Source organism: Solanum tuberosum, unplaced genomic scaffold (genome assembly GCF_000226075.1).
Source record: "Solanum tuberosum cultivar DM 1-3 516 R44 unplaced genomic scaffold, SolTub_3.0 scf00059, whole genome shotgun sequence".
In the NCBI taxonomy this organism is placed as follows: domain Eukaryota; kingdom Viridiplantae; phylum Streptophyta; class Magnoliopsida; order Solanales; family Solanaceae; genus Solanum; species Solanum tuberosum.
The window spans coordinates 1,665,594-1,683,315 of NW_006238983.1; the positions used below are offsets into that span (position 1 = coordinate 1,665,594).

Genomic DNA, 17,722 nt, shown 5'->3' on the forward strand with positions numbered 1-17,722 from the left:
TTCTTGATGTTTTGCAGGTATGGTGAGGACAAACATAGACATGCCACCCGGTAAAAGAATACGGGGTATCACAATCAACGAAAGGGGATCAAATCCTTCAAAAAGAGGAAGGCACGAACCTCCACCAGGTGACAAAGGAAAGGGAAAGAGACCCAGGTCTGACAGGGCTACTACTGGCTCCCAGGCTGCTCTATATAAGCCTGATGATGACCAACTTCTACAGTCCCGACGGTTTGAGCTCCGGGCTAGATCTCACCCCATGTCTACCAGAGTCCCTCCTGTGTCCACACCAGCAAAATCAGTGCCAACTCTGGCACCTCCTATGGTTCCTGTGCCACCAGTTGTTTCTCCACCTAGACTCCTCAATAGGTTGAAAGGAGATGGTTTGCGAACCATCCTGGAGGAGAAGCTACTTTCTACAAAGGGTCTAGAGGGCAAGTACTCTAGTGTAGCGGAGTTATTATAGTGGCACCGGTTCCAGATTTTCACCAGGCCCTGAGGTCCGTATATTCCTTCATATGTCCATGAGTTCTACACAACATATGGTGAATTGGTGCCGAAGAGTAAAAAGAATGCCAGTGAGTTCAGACCGGTTAAGTGAGGAGTACATTAATGATATGTTGGATAGGCCTCCAGCAACTGCACTCTCATATGAAGGTTTGCCTACGACACAAACTCTGGAGGATCTAAAGGGTTGGCTTGCCCCCTTATTTCTGATACCACTCCTACTGACCTCCCAAGTTCTTTTTCTACAAATGAAATTAACTTAGTTATTGATCAAGAATAATTAATTATTAATATTCTACAATATCACTTAAGAAAATATACTAGTTTCCTCCTCAATCCATTGGCTTTGAACCCCACTCATATGTTGAGAGACACCCCAATAAAATGCTTTGAATGATTTCATACATTTCTTATGGCAAGTCAATCCTCCGCACTAGGCTTAGTGAAGTTCTAAACCTTGAAAAAGATTCGAAGTGTGATTTCACATACATTTTTCTAAATATCCTACTATATTTGGTAAATGAAAAATCCAGCTACATTTTGTAAATACAAGTCTTATTTAAGCAAACTTCATCACTCTAATTATCCTTTATATTGATATTTAAGAAAATTACCAAATATCAAATTCTAAAAATAAATCCTAAAACCCCTTTCATTCCTAATATACCATGGCCGCAACCCACTTCCATTCCCCTGTTCTTTTTCCTCCTCTTCCTTTGCTCTTCTTTTTCACAATCACTGTGTTTCCACTAAACGAGTCACATTCTCCCTCTCTTTTAATATTCTATGAATTCAGATTTGAGTAAAAGGTTGAAATTTTTGTTCTAATTTGAGGTTACTTTGATTTTTCAGTTTCGATTTGAGTTTCAACTATATATTGCATAGTTGAGCTTGCTTTTTGCTATTTGAAAACAAATTTGTATAGTTTGAAGGTTCTATATACTCAACAAGCTTTGGATTTTATTTAGTTAAATCAGTGTATCTAACAAAATTGAGGAAAAAAAACAAATAAAATTGAGAAAGTGTATCTAGCAAATTTGAGTGCTTTGTTAACCCCTCCAAATGAATGTTTGATGTGAGATAGAGCGACTTACCCTAAAATCAATGCATTTAGCAAAATTAAGATATTGTTGATACAATTAGGTTGAACGAATAGATATAGTGTATTCAAGTAGATTGTGCGAAGAAATACAACAAAATCATCGTGTCAACCAATACAACATGAGTTTCAGAAAACTGTGAGCACTAATATAACATGAATTTCAGAAAAATGTATCACTAATATAACAAATTTTAAAATTGATGCTATGTTTGCTAATTTGTCAAACGATCATTGTGTGAGTTTCTTGATTTTCCTTCGCTACAAATTTCAAGTTTCATCAACACTACATTCCCATTAACTTGTTTCATCATTAAATAATTAATATTAATAATAATTAATACTCCCTCCATTTCATATTAATTGAATTTTTGAGGCATTTTCCATTTTCCAAATTAACTTAATTGTTCAATTTTCAAGACTATTTTTAAAATATTCTTCTAATTTTACCCTTCATTTGGATTTTCAATATGATGACTTCAATAAATTTGAAAATAATTAATAAGGATAAAAATGGAAAATTATATTCAATTTATGTCTTAATCTACTTTTTTTTAAAGGATATGACATCTCAAAAATTTAATTAATATGAAATAGAGGAAGTAGTAAGTATTTTAAGAACATAAAAGTCGGTTAATAATTTAGGATATTTTGGTTCTTCAATATTTAGCACGGAACATTCATGCTTCGCCTATAGTATAGTTCGTTCTATAGATACCCAAATATATTATTTGGGGCTTAATCCTTGAGTCGCCTGCAGAAACAGAGTTGATCGGAAAAGATGCTTCAGATCCGTCTTAGCAAGCCAGCAAATGAGAGTGGTGGAGTTGCTAAGTGGTTGCCTCCTGAAACTGTTACAGTTGCTTGCCCTGATCATCTTGTTTTATCTGATCTTCCTGTAGCCAAGAGCGTTGGTACAGTAAATCCTGCATCTATGCTCAAAACTCTTGGCCGGAGGTCCCGTCGACAGCTTGCTGAACGAGTACATTTTTGTGTCTGCTGTGACTTTCCAATTGCTGTTTATGGACGTCTGGTGAGTGTACAATACAATCTTCAACCCTTAAATTTTTGCCCTAATTTTTCTAAATCTTGTTTATGGACGTTTGGTCACTAGTTAATACAAACTTCAACCCTTAAATTTTGCCCTAATTTTTGTGTCCGCCTCTGATTTTCTAATTATTAGTATTTGTGAATATCTGGTGTGTATAGAAAGTTCAAACGTTTACTTTTGCCCTAAGTTGCTCACTCTCCAAAAATGCAAGGATCCTACACATGTCTGATGACATTTTTGAAGAGTCGAGCAACCTAGCTTTTGCCTATGTTTATAGAGGCAACATATTTTTCAATCAATGATATTCATATTCCTACTATTAATAATGAGAGATCAGGACTAGGCTACCTGGTGGCTGCTGCTACTTAGTACTCCTTTCTTTTAAAGATGAAGTAAGAAGAATTCTTTAATGGCGTCTGGTGGATGCAGAAATGAGAAGTATATATATATCTAGGAAATTAAAACAGAGAGATTTAGACTAAAAGGATAGGGAGTTGACAAAATCTAAGAGGTACTCTTGGGAGCCTACCGGTGTAAAGTTATGCCAACGGAATAAGTTTAAAATACACCTAGATTTTACAGAGTGCATGCGAATTAATACACCATCAATTTCTTTTTAAACATATGCACCAAAATATACTGGTTGATATCATCCTCTATATCTTTCTGATGTATTTTTTTATCAACTTTCCAAAATCTCCGGCTCTCATAGGCATCCTGTTGTATGTCATAACCCAAGAACTTCCAAAATTAGAGGAAAATATTCCAAATGTCTGAAACTACTGGGCAGTGTAGGAAGAGGTGTTTAGTTTCTAGACATTGATGGTACATGTAGGCTATATCATCTGTTCACTATCTGAATGTTCCTCCTGCTAACGTTATCCTGTGGCAGGCTTCATAGATTGGTGCCCATGGAAAAAAATTGAGTTTGGGGTAATTTTATAATTATCCCTTGTGAACTTTATAAAAATAAAACTAAAAAATTATCTTGTATGAGCTTCCAAAGCCATTGCTCAACATTCCCAACCTGAGTCAGTGAAGATTTTAGCCTGCCTTCACTACGAATAACCCCTTTTGTGTTGCCCCAACTTATTCTACCATTGTGTGGTTAGATAAAGTGAAAGACTGCAGTATTTGTAACAAAATCAACAGTTCCTTCTAAATTGTACATCCCATACGATATTATGTCTGTTATGTGCAGTGGAGGAATCAACATTGAGGCTATTTGAAATAAATTTGATCTAGAGAGCCATGGGTCTTTCTAATGATATGATTTTCCTGAAACCCATCTTGTATGTGATATTCTAAGAGAAATCATCCCATAAATTCCTGATGTGAGAAGAATCCCACGTCTCCCATTCACAATCACCGAGTATTTGACTGTGGTAATGCAAAATCTAATTCATATAACCCATCTTTCTCCAAAGCCCATTGTATTTTGCACACTCAACAAATAGGATCAATTAACTTTATCAAAATCCCTTTCACACGTCAAGTTTGCATAGAAGTCCAAGAGTTTGTCTTTTGTTTCTAGTCAAGCACTTCATTTGCAATCAGTGTTGCATCAATGATCTTTCTGACTTGAATGAAAGCACTTTGATGTCCTGAGACTAGTTTGTCAATCACCTTTTTCAGTATCTCTGCTAGGTGTTTTGCAGCTATCTTATACACACTACCAAATTGTAATCAGTGTTGCATCGAAGTGTTTGTTGTTATAGAGGAAACACGCTTGGGAATTCTTTTTTACTTATATCAGTGTATCCAACTAAATTGAGAAAGTGTATCCAGCAAAATTGAGTGCTTTGTTTAAAACCTCCAAACGAATGTTGTATGTGAGATAGCGGACTTGCCCTAAAATAATGTATTCAACAAAATTAATATATTGTTGATAAGAATAGAAGTTGGAGTTGGAGGCTACCATTATCACTGGAAGAGTATTTGGAGAGGACTGATCCCCACCAAAGTGAAATGCTTCACTTGGTTAGTCATCAAAAGAGCCTGCTTAACTCAAGAAGTCCTACAGAAGAAAGGAATGCAACTAGTCCCTGGATGTTTCCTATGCAATTTGACAGGGCAAACTGATAAACACCTATTCCTACACTACAAATTCACTACACAGATCTGGGAGCTTTTCCTCTACATCACAGGCTTCAGCTGGACTATGCTAGAACACACTTCTGATCTTTCTAGTTACTGGATCAGAAGGGGGGTTAGCAAGATTCAAAAGAAGTGGTGGAAGCTAATACCATCATGCATATGGTGGTCAGCGCGTGGAAGGAAAGAATTGGAGATGTTTTGAAGGTAGATCTAATTCCATTCGCAAAGTAAAATGGAATTGTTTAGTATCCTACTTTTTTGGTGTAAATAGCTCTGTATAGAAGTTGTAGATCAAATTATTCGTAGGGAGCTTGTAATTTTGGTTAGGGCTGTAGATTTTTGAAGGTGGACAACATGCCCTTAATGCTGTAGGATACAACTTTTCCAATGTTAAAAAAAGTAGAAAAGAAGAAGATATTGTTGATACAGTTAAGTTGAGCTAATAGATACAGTGAATCCAACTAGATTGAGCGAACAAATACAACAAAATTGTCGTGTCACTCATACAACACGAGTTTAAGAAAGTTGTATCAGTGATACAACGCGAAAATGCATCAGTGATACAACATGAATTTCAGAAAGATGTATCAGTAATGCAATAAACTTCTAAACTGATGCTACTTTTGATAATTAGTCAAACAATCATTATGTTTGGTAATTAGGCACTTAAGTACCAATATTTATGAAAATTCCTCTATGTTGTAGTATATAAAGGCCTAATCCGTTAAACATGAATCCTAAAATCGAGCATATCAAAATCAAGACAGTGAAACATGAAGACCCATGTCCATAAATAACTGCGAAGGGGTTTATTGATTTTTCTTCGCTGCAATTTTCAAGTTTCAGCACAGAAGAACAAAGGGACGAACACCTCTCTTCTCCGGTAATCCCCTAAAAACATCTCAACCATTTAACACACAGTTTATGCGTGGTGTAAACAAAAAGGAATTACAACTACATCCACCTCTAACTTGTTTAATTAATAAATATGTAAGGACTTAAAAGTCGATTATATTTTAGGTATATTTTCGTCATTCAACATTTAACATGGAACATACATGCTTTTATAATATAGATATAGATTTGCTTTCTATTTTCATTTGGTTGTTTTTGGGTCAGCCAACTTTGGCCGATTGGACAAGTTATTTTTCATTTCATCAATTAATAAAATAAGCCTGAGCGGCCCAGAAGTTTTTTTTTATTTTTAAAATACAACAATGACGAAAACATTAAAAACATTTAAGTGTATTATTCAATTACCAAATGTGACAAAAAAAAGCTAAGTTAAAGAATCTAAGTTGAAATTAGAAAGTAAAATCGCGAGAAACATGAAAAAAAGATTATATTAATTTTATTACTAATTACTACTCCCTCCGTCCCATTTTATGGGAGGTAGTTTGACTCGACTCGGAATTTAAGAAAGAAATGAAGACTTTTAAAACTTGTCTTCCAAAATGAATGACAGAAATTTGCGTGGCTGTAAATCATTAATTAAGGGTAAAATAGACATTGTATAGTTAAATTGTTACTTAATATAGAAATGTATCATTCTTTTTGGGACCGACTAAAAAGGAAAGTAAGACACATAATTTGGGACAGAGGGAGTAATAATTTATATAAATAGATGGTAGTTCATATTATTTGGGGCCTTAACCACAGAGCCGCCTAAAGTAGGGTAGAGAAACAGAGTTAATCGGTAAAGATGCTTCGGATCCTGCTTAACAAGCGAGCAAATGAGAATGGTGGAGTTGTTCAGAGGTTGCTCCCTGAAACTGTTAAAGTTGCTTGTCCTGATCATCTTGTTTTAGCTGATCTTCCTGTAGCCAAGAGCCTTGGTTCAGTAAATCCTGCATCTCTGCTCAAAACTGTTGGCCAGAGGTCCCTGCGCCCGCCTGGTAAACGAGTACATATTTGTATCTGCTGAGACTTTCCAATTGCTGTTTATGGACGTCTGGTCAGTATACAATACAATCTTCAACCCTTTAACTTTTGCCCTAATTTTTGTGTCTGTTGGACTTCCTAATTGCTATTTATGGACCTCTGGTGATTATAGAATGTTCAGTGTTTTAACCTTTTTTCCCTAAGTTGCTCGGACTCTCCAAAAATGTTGGCATAGCCGCATCGGATCCTCCAAAAATGCACTACTGTTGAAAGATACTACACACACCCAATCCTACACACACCCGATGACATTTTTGAAGGGTCCTACTCCGTTGTTATAAAGGCAACATATTCTTTAATCAGTGATATTCATAATCCTACTATTACTTCTCAATACTGATTGTTTCCACCAACTAATGAGAGGTCAGGACTAGGCTACCTTCTGGCTGCTGCTAGTTAGTACTACTTTTTTTTTCATAGATGAAGTAACAGGAATTCATTAATGGCGTCTGGTAGATGCAGAAATCAAAAGCACTAGGAAATTAAAACAGAGAGATTTAGACTAGAAGGATAGGGAGCTGACAAAATCTAAGAGGTACTCCTAGCTTTTACGGAATAAGTTTAAAATACACCTTCTGGCTGCTGCTACTTAGTACTACTTTTTCTTTAATAGATGAAGTAACAAGAATTCATCAATGGTGTCTGGTGGATACAGAAATCAATAGTACTACGAAATTAAAACAGAGAGATTTAGACTAGAAGGATAGGGAGCTGACAAAATCTAAGAGGTACTCCTAGCTTTTACGGAATAAGTTTAAAATACACCTAGCTTTTACAGAGTGCATGGGAATTGAAACACTGTCAATTCCTTTTTGACCATATACACCAAAATATACTGGTTGGTATAATCTGCCAGATCTTTCTATGCTTTTGTTCATCAACTTTCCAAAATCTCCGGCTCTCATAGGCATACTATTGTATGTCGTAACTCAAGAAAATCCAAAATTAGAGGAAAATATTCCAAATGTCAGCCGCTACTTGGCAGAGTAGGAAGAGGTGTTTCATATTTGTTGGTGACCAGACATTGATGGTACATGTAAAATCTATTTACTATCTGAATGTTTATCCGGCTAACACTATACTGTGGTAGGCTTCATAGATTGCTGCCCAAGGAAAAAATTTGAGTTTGAGGGTAGTTTTAAACATATCCCACATGAACCTTACAAAAAAAAAATAAAAAAAATCCTGTATTAGCTTCCAAAGGCATTGACCAACATTCCCAATCTGAGTTAGTGAAGATTTGTAGCCTACCTTCACTGTGAATACCCCCCTTTTGTGTTGCCCCAACTTATACCATCATTTGTCTGGTTCGGGGAAGTGAAGGACTGCACTATTTGTAATAAAATCAACAGTTCCTTTAGTTCCTTCTAATCTGTAGATCCCATAGGGCATTATGTCTGTTCTGTGCAATGGAGGAATCAACATTTGAGGCAATTTGAAATAAATTTGGGAAATCCAGCATCAGAGGTGATTTAGGGAGAGCCATGGATCTTTCCAAATTTTGATATGATTTTCCTGAAACCCATCTTTTATGTGATTATTCTAAGAGAAATCATCCCATAAGCTCCTGATGGTACTTCCATAATCCAATACCATGAGAAGCCCTAGATAATTTACAGCAGTTATTTTGTGAGCCATGTTTTGCTCCGACTATTTGCTTCCGAAGAGCATCATCACTTTGTCTATATCTGCATAGCCACTTCATGAACATGCATTTGTTGTGAGTTGTCAGATATTTGATCCCCAAGCGTCCTACCTGTTTTGGCATCTTGGCAGTTACCCATTTTATTAACTGAAATTTGTGCCCCTTACTGTTGCTTTCCCAAAAGAATGATCTCCTGATTATGCCAAATTATTGCACCACCATTTTTGGTATTTGAATGAGTGACATCAGATGAGTAGGAATACTAATATCATAGTGAGTGTTCCTCCCATTAATAAGTATCGCAGTTGTCAAGTAACCATTTTTTCCTCTAACTTCTCAATGAATCTATTTTATGTCTCTACATATTTGAATTTGGTCCCTAATGGGGCATCCCCAGGTAAGTTGTTGGTAAATGACCAGTGTTGCAACAGAGAATTCCTGCCAGTTCCACTAATTTTGGAACATCATCGACATTATATAATGTGCTTTTGAGCATATTAATCTGTAATCCAGTGAGAGCTTCAAATATAGACGGGGTAAGGTTGGGATATAAAATATGTGATCTCTCAGCACCACAAAAGATGAGAGCATCATCAGCATAAAGTAGGTATGACACCTCCACAGTTCCACCAGGGTTTATTCCAACTTCAAATCCTTTGATCTGCTGAAGTTCTCTGGATTATTTAGGAATATGCTGAGCCCCTCCTTAGCCAAATGAAAAGAAAAGTTGAGAGCTTGCCTTATGACCTTTCTCGGTGAGAAGAATCCCACAGGTCTCCAGTTCACAATCACCGAGTATTTGACTGCGGTGCAAAATCTAATCCATATAACCCATCTTTCTCCAAAGCCCATTTTATTTCGCACAGTCAACAAATAGGATCAATTAACTTTATCAAAAGCCCTTTTGCACGTCAAGTTTGCATAGAAATCCAAGAGTTTTTGTCTTTTGTTTCTAGTGAAGCACTTCATTTGCAATCAATGTTTGCATCAATGATCTGTCTGACTTAAATGAAAGCACTTTGGTGTCCTGGGACTAGTTTGTCAATCACCTTTTCAGTATCTCTGCTAGGGGTTTTGCAACTATCTTATATACACTATCAATCACACTAATAGGTTTGATGGGACTGAGTTCAATTGTACCTTCCCTTTAGGAATAAGTGTAATGAAGGCTATGTTGCTCGGGCTCAACTGTGGGTGTTTGACACGGGTACGGATCTAGAGATCTGATTCTTCATGATCATAATTTTTAGATTCAGGATACAAATCCAGATATGGTTACGGATGTGGCGATTCGGCTAAAAATAATTCAAATATCTGAAAATATAGGTATAAAAATGTAAATTAAGTGTTCTCAATTCTTTCTATTTATCTTTTCAAATAATCTCTATTTGGCTCCTTTAAGTAATATTTTTTCTATCTATTATAGAGAATTGATTCGTTCCCTAATCATGTGATTACCGTTAGAAAAATTACATACTTATGTATCATAGGTTATATAGAAGTTTCTTGAGTACTTTATAATGGTCTTGGGCCACTCCACCTAAAGTATTGTAAGTCTTAAAGAATATGATACAGTGGATTATGTTGAAGTTGAATTAGAAGTCTGGTTTATGTGTTCTTCGGTTGAACAACACAATCTTAACGAAGTTCCAAGTCTAACCTAGGTAAGCAAGCATGTCATAGATCTATATCTAACTTCGATGGCATATCTTTCATACCAGCCCCTTTCATAAACTGACCACTAGATAGATCGATTCCTGATGACCTGATCTGTGAAAGTCCCAGCTGCAAATGACCTCTCACGTGCCGTCATGCACCAGCGGTAGTTAGCATCGGCAAACGCACCAACATCACACGCCGACAAGTGAAGAACTTTTTAGGCAGTTTCCAACCTCTTTCTTTTTCTTTAGAGGTCGTCCACACCTTCCAGAAATCTCCATTCAAACTTTCAAGCGTACATGACAAAATAGTTTCCCTGTTTTTGTCCATACAGTCCCACTGTCTACTATCCCTTATTACTATAATTCCTCCCTTGGTAGCGCACACTGTTAGTTTTACCCAATTAAACCCACCTATTAACCCAAATGTGATGTATTAAACTGGATATCCATACCTCAAGTTTCGTTTCTTGATGGCATATTGCGAATCAAAGATTTGAGAATCTCTCTTTTGCTCAACTTGTTCAACCCCTGAACTTAATATTTAAGCTCATCCTGAGAATGCTTTTTGGTGCCTACCCCTTGTCTTTCTACCCCACTCCATAATTTATACCACATTTGAGTCTGTTCTAGTTAGGGGTGAGCATACATATTGAAAATACGGACAAAACCGAATTAATTCGGTTTCGGTGTTATTTTAAATAAAACTTCGATATTCGATATTGTTCTTCGGTTTAACCGAAGTTTTCATTACATGAACCCAAAATACCAAAACCTGGCAGTAACTAAGCTTTGGTTCAAATCAAAAGCCAAAGCTGCAGTTGGCCCCTTCCCTTCCAAATTCGGAACACCCACATGAGGAGCCACGCGAGTAGTGCCAGATGGCACATCTGAAACAGTTTCATCTAATTTTACTTGTGATGTCTTGTGAAGTTCCTGCCATGTTCACTAAGCATGAACCATCTATCATAATCTTCACTAATATCAACAAATTCAAATGATTTCTCATCAGACAGTGTAATTTATTAGCCATCACTGGACAAATAATATTAGGTCAAAAAAAGCCATGAGAAAGTTCTAAGCTGGAAACCAAAAGAGGAAACGTGGGATATGGAAGAAAGAAACTAGAGAGAAGTCAATCTTCTTTTTACCAAAAAAAGGGACTCAAGTGGCCACTTTTTTGGTACTATACTAATTTCAGTTACTGTTATGGGCATCCTTAGAATGACCACTACTTGATATCTCCCTCATGCCATCCCTTGGTTGAGAAAATATTTCCTTGTAAATCGCTAAGGGGTCGTTTGGTAGAGTGTATAAAAATAATGCTAAATAAAATGTATTAGTAATGCTTGCATTAGCAATGCATGTATTAGTTATGCTTGCATTAACTATACATAGATTATTTTTATGCATTGTTTGGTTTGATGCATTAAAAATAGAATGCATTGCATTTAAAAAATTATTTACAAAGATACCCCTCACTATTATGGTGGAAAAGATATAAAAAAAAAGGTATTGAGGAGCAATTGGGTCTTTAATTGAGTTAATGCATGCATTAAAACCATTGCCTTGCTAATACCTAGAAATCCATGGTATTAGCAATACACACCTTAAAAATAATGCAAGCATTATTTTTTTTAATACACTCTACCAAACAACCCCTAAATCCTTTACATATATCTTCTATGTGATCTGCAGAACTCAACTGGCACCAAAGATGACCCCCTTCAAAAATAACTATTTCCTATTGTTTTATGTATGTCACATATTCCAGAACTTGTTTTCGTTTTAAAGATAATGCATTTATTGAATAACTTGTCCCCGTTTCATACACTAAGTGGTTAATGCTTTTCCTATTATCTTGTGTGTAATGTGGCAAGTCTGGCATAACTTTTTCTTGTTATTACGAAATGTCTGTATGTCATACACTAACTGGGTTATGCTTTTGAAAGCTGGTGTATCACTCATGTTGGATGACATTATCAATGTTATGAACTGTTGGAACACACTATCACCTTTATATTTACTTCTCTCAACTACATTTCTAGTCAAAATGATCTTTACTATCTTCTTTTTGCAGAGTCCATGTGAACATATCTTCTGTTTAGATTGTGCCAGGAGCGACTCTCTCTGCTACCTGTAAGCATATATCCTATTTCTCCACTTTTAAGAGTGATATTATCATTGCTTTAGGATATAAAATTATCAACTATGTATCAAATATTATTTTGGACATCCTCACATTTAAAGATGGCAAGTCAAAAGGATTGCAAACAATATAGTGATTTATAAGGGATATGCTGCTGGTAGCAGCATGGGGTACTATAAGGCGTGTCTTTTAGATCTTGGCTGTTCTACTTAAACCTGAATTTCACATTGATATTTTGTCAGGTCATGTTTCAGTATCATATCTCTGTTGTTAGGCCTGAATTTTCCTTTTTTTTGTCGAGTAGACTAGGGGATTGACATCTTAGTTTTTTAGTCTAATCCTATATCAGCTTGGCTAGTTTTTGAAATACCATTTTATTAGAAATTCTCTTCCAAGTTAGAGAGATATTGCTCCTTTGAAGAGTTTCATCAGCCCTTGTCGTGGCAGATGGTTGATTTTAACTCTGACTCGAAATTTGGAATCTCGTCAAGAGCATTTATGATTGTCATGATAAGCATCATCTGGAAAATTCTCACACAATTCTTATTCAACTATATTGCTACTTAATTGTTAATGAGTAAGCTAGGTTGGTTAGTTTGGCTTTACCTGTTCCATACTTGTTTCTCTGATCTAATGATATGGAATCCAAACTACATTTTTCTTATTCAGCTGTGATGAACGCATTCAGAAGATTCAAACGATTAAAATGCTGGAAGGGGTCTATGTCTGCGCAGCTCCGCATTGTCTCAAGTCCTTTCTGAAGAAGACTGAATTTGAATCTCATATTCATGAAAATCACAGTGATCTCCTTAGTGCAGAGAAAGATGAAAACATTTCAGAATCTGCTAGTGCTAGGAAATCTGCAGCATCTGAATCTACAGTGCAAGCACCATCTAGGCCCATGTTTTCTCCTGGTTCAGGTTCCCAGGCACATGATCGTGAAGACAAAGCTCATCATTCTCAATCTAGAGACCAACATCCTCCTAGGCCTTTTATGCAACAAAAGCCACCTTTCACTGGTTCAACCCAAAATCATCCACTAGAGCAACAGTCTGATAGTAATCCTCCTCCAGGCTTTGAAAGGCCTGGCATGCAGAATCGGCTACCTCAGCAAGGTTTTGATGTACAGCAGGGTTCATTCCGGCCAGACCCAAGTCACTTTCCAGACAAGCAGCAAGGGATTATGGGGAGTTCCCCTTTTTCTGAATTTCCAATGCATATGCAGCAACCTCATGGCTTTGCGGTGCCTATGAGTTCGAATCCAGGTTTGGCTCCTCAATCTGGTTATCCTCAGTTCGCAACTGATGGAGCTCAACCATTTTATGGTGCTTTTTCATTTGAGATGCCTAGGCTAGACTCAACTCCTGAAAGGGGATCAGAACAAGGGTCTTTGCTAGGTTTTCCAACTGGTGCTGCAGGAAATATGAATTTTCCAGAAAATTACCCTCGGCCATGGAATATGGGGCAGCCGGCTGGGCCGTTTGAGCCCACTGCAGTTCAACCTTCCCCAGATGGTTATGTTAATGCTACTGATCCTCAAGGAAGAGCAGTATTTCTTCAAGGAGACTATGGAAGGAATGCCAGTGTAATGCCCTCAAACCTGCGACCTCCGCCTTTGTCCAACAGAGGATTGGAAGGTGGACAGAGTTGTAACTCCATGGACACCAGAGATAGCAAGGGTATACTGATGCCACAACCTATGTCCCTCCCACCACCCCCACCTATACCTCATCACATGTCGCAACTCCAGATAGGAGGCAGACAGTATTCTGGTGATACAACCCACGATGGACAGGGCTATGGTTGGCAACATGAAAAACGTGATAATTATGGAAGCAGCCAAGACTAGTTATGTTCTTGTTATTCCTCTATCGTTTCTTTTGTAAGAACAGTGCCCATTTTGTGTTGCCTCAGTGTATTTTACTTTCTAAATATACCAACATTGTTTTGTTAAAACTGAAACGTTGGGTTCCCTGACATTTACCCAGCTTCTTGTTCAAACGCAAAAGTCTCATTCTGCTTATTCAGGAATTGCAGCTTCTGAATTGAGGCCAGAATATGCAAACAAGAATTAACAATTTATTGCTGTAGTACAATTATACATATCTAGCAGGCAAATCATGTCGCAAGCTTATAGCTTTGTCAAGACCTTACAATAGTTTGCTCTGCAGGAAAATGGATGTACATAATCAGCCAGATCTACTACTACGCTTCAATCCCAAGTTAGTTTTCGTATCGATTTAAGAGGAGAACTGAAACACGGGCAAAACTTATTTTGTCCTGGTTCCACTTCAATATATGGATGTACACTGTCAGCTATTTATGTTGTTAGATGATTTGAATGCTGGTTGTGTTTCTCTTGTATCCCAGCAACTGATGTTATGCTTGTGTTAACTTAGCTCATATTCCTATTATTCGTGTACTTCCGAATATGCATCGAGTCCTAACGTGACCGGTTCTAAATGCTACTTTGATGAACATGTTATATATTCTGATAAATTGTTTGCTACTACTAATTTGCATCGTATGCCACTATAATAGAAAGGATTCAATCTTGTTTTGTTACTCTTATTGACCCTTCCTGCTAAAGTGCTCAACTTTTGGATACCTTATCGTAATAATATTTGTTTAAGTTTAGTTGTGACATTAACTTTAATGTGTTTATTTTGAGTAAAAGGAGGCTGTTTAAGTTCAAATTTATGGGTTGTTCATGTCTTGGGTTTTGAAATTCCATATTCATATAAGTAGTTGTTTGATCCAATCTTCTCCCTTAGCATTTATTTTTCAGCCAAATCACTTGTATGACTTGTTAGTTAGCTAAAAACTCTAGTTTGTCATTTTAGAATTGTTAGGAATATAGTAGTTAGCGTTTCATTGTCTCAAGATACTTTTTTTTCCTTTTAAGGAAATTGAATGCATTTTGGTGCCTAATTAATATAGGTAAGTGATACATCAGTTTTGTTTGCCATATTGTTTTTAATTGTCCAGTTTTAGGGAATTTCAGTCATGTTATCTGTTTGTTTATGGATCTCTAGAAGGCAACTCTATATGTTAGAATGGAGTTATATCCACAAGGAAAGTAATCAGCAAATGTCTGAACAAACATAATCATTGTTTAGCATGGTATAAATTCAGTTCTTTTGAAATTTTTATGCTGGTGTATGGATTCATTTATGTTGAATATGTTGGAAAACTATATGCACGGCGGAAGCATATCAGAACCATACTACTTACATGAATAATAGACAACACATAATTTATGTTAAAACACATAAACTTTCTGAAACTTAATTAAAGATTTACCTCTTGAAGCGTGAGATGATACCTTCAAGCGAATCCACATGCTAGTCCACAAACTGGACGACAGTTCTGCGGTCTTCTATAGTGATTCCAAGTTCACTTCCGAACTCTCAATACTTGGGTGGGCAAGTGTAACACCTCAGAAATTAGACTTAGACTTTGCAGCAGAAAACAACAGAAAAAGGTGAACCACAGAGGGGTTCATGGGTCGTGATCAAGACCACGGTCCGTCACCCTAATCATGGTTCACACCCTCCCATCAGTGGTAGACCATAGAGCTCCTCAGGGGACGTGGACCACCTCACAAGCCGTTGGAAGGCTCGTGGAGGATAGACAGACCACACCAAGCCCAGGCATCAGACCACGAAGCCCTCTACGGGCCGTGTTCTTGATGACGGGCCGTGGTGGCGTTCGCCGTCCTGACTAATGGCGATAAAATCTACCAAAGGGCGGATCGCTGAGTTGATCGGCGATCTCGACTAATGGCGCCAAATGATCCGCTGCAGCACAGATTTTTAAAAACTATAAATACTCGTTGAGAGTTGTAACTTAATATCAGATTTTTAATAAATAATTTTTAACATAGAATTTTGAGTTCTAAGATTGGAGAGGCTTTTGAAGAACTTGAAGATTTAAAGGGTTTCAACTCCACTCTTTTCTTGTTTTGAGACTTAAATCTTCATACCCATTTGAATGCAAACTCATATTGGTATAAATTTCTATCTCTTTTACATGTCTAGCTAAAACCCAATTCTTGGGGTGTGATTTTGTGAATATGGGATAGATTATCTGTTGGGTTTTGCTTGTTGATGATTTATTTGTTGTTTAGATGTGGTTTCGTTTAGTAGTTGTGGTGGAACTTAATGAAATTGTAGTTTCAAATACGATTTCACCTTTGTTTTTTTGGTCTTGCTCGAGAGAGAGGTCGTAAAACTAAGACTACTAAATTGATGGCCGGTGGGATTGGGTCGACATGAGGTTTAACTCGAGAGAGTGAACCCAAGTCCTTCTCCCAGACACTCAGCTCGAGAGATTAAGTGGATTAAGGCGGAGGTTGTTCTTCATGCGGCAACTCGGTGTTCGAGAGAATCGAGTTGATTCGGGGTAAGTTGCTCGAGAGAGAATTTACCCCCACTATAGACTAGCCTAGTCACAAATATTCAACAGATTTATTATTAAAAGCATGTACCCAATAGTTTAGTTTATCTCATATTCCTATCACATCCCAAGAATCCCCTCTCTTTGATTAGTACTTCTTATATTTTCGTTGATTTTTGTTTACTTGTGACAAACCCCCATTGTTAATTGACACTTTTATGTCACCCCTTAGATTGAACATGTTATTATTCGATAATGTTTTTAGCTATGACTAGTTAGGACTAAATTTTATTTTTCTATTAATTCTCAAAACCACTCCCTTGGGACTCGACCCCAACCCTTGGTTGGGTTACTTTACTATTGTACGATCGTAGACACTTGCATTGGAAGTTATGTCTTGATTATGCAATCATCATCAGCAGATGAATCATTTTTCTACTACAGTGAACTCGCATAAGCCTGGCACACTTGCTAGCAACACCATCCAAAATCCGAAGAATGATGGGCATTGTATGGCAGTCACTACTTGAGAGGGTAAGCAGACCATTGATCCACCTATGTCGTCTGAGGTTGAAGGTGAGGTTAGTAAAGATGATGATGAGATTGAGGTTACTGGAGAGTCCAAGAATGCTATAGAGAAGGAAGTGTAGATAACCCAAAAAGTTGTTCCCATGCCTAGACCTCCACCTCCATTGCTACAGAGGTTAGTGAAAAAGATGGAAGAGGGGAAATACCGCAGGTTTATTAGTATGTTGAAGCATATTTCCATCAATGTTCCATTGATAGATGCTTTGGAGCAAATACCTGGGTATGTGAAGTTTATGAAAGATTTGGTGACGAAGAAAAAGGCCGTGAGTTTTGAAGATGATGATAGGTTGCAACATTGTAGTGCTATTGCTACAAGGTACCTTGTGCAGAAAAAAGAGGATCATGGTGCCTTCATTATTCCATGTACTATCGGGTTGTTGCATTTTGCTAAGGCGTTGTGTGATCTGGGTGCTAGCATTAATCTGATGCCTTTGCCTATTCACAAGAAGTTGGGTTTAGGAGATCCAAAACCGACTGCGATGCAATTGCTCATGACTGATAGAACTGTGAAAAGGCCCATTGGTGTGCTCCAAGACGTATTAGTGAAGGTGGAGTTTTTTATCTTTCCGGTGGATTTTCTGATACTTGA

General features: G+C 37.1%; 1 protein-coding gene across 1 annotated transcript; it reads left to right on the plus strand.

Moving 5' to 3' along the window:
• Positions 1–2,268: 2,268 nt before the first annotated feature.
• LOC102601461 (E3 ubiquitin-protein ligase Hakai-like) lies at positions 2,269–14,229 on the plus strand. Its single transcript, XM_006344526.2, has 3 exons — positions 2,269–2,639; positions 12,079–12,137; positions 12,817–14,229. Exons 1-3 carry the CDS (start codon positions 2,388–2,390, stop codon positions 13,994–13,996), a joined length of 1,491 nt encoding a protein of 496 aa, XP_006344588.1. The 5' UTR covers positions 2,269–2,387; the 3' UTR covers positions 13,997–14,229.
• The last annotated feature ends 3,493 nt before the right edge of the window (positions 14,230–17,722 follow it).

Coding starts and splice junctions, on each gene's coding strand:
- LOC102601461 (XM_006344526.2), top strand. CDS start 2,388: ATGCTTCAGATCCGTCTTAGCAAGCCAGCAAATGAGAGTGGTGGAGTT. Junction 2,640..12,078: donor TTGCTGTTTATGGACGTCTG/GTGAGTGTACAA, acceptor TTCTTTTTGCAG/AGTCCATGTGAACATATCTT. Junction 12,138..12,816: donor AGCGACTCTCTCTGCTACCT/GTAAGCATATAT, acceptor TTTCTTATTCAG/CTGTGATGAACGCATTCAGA.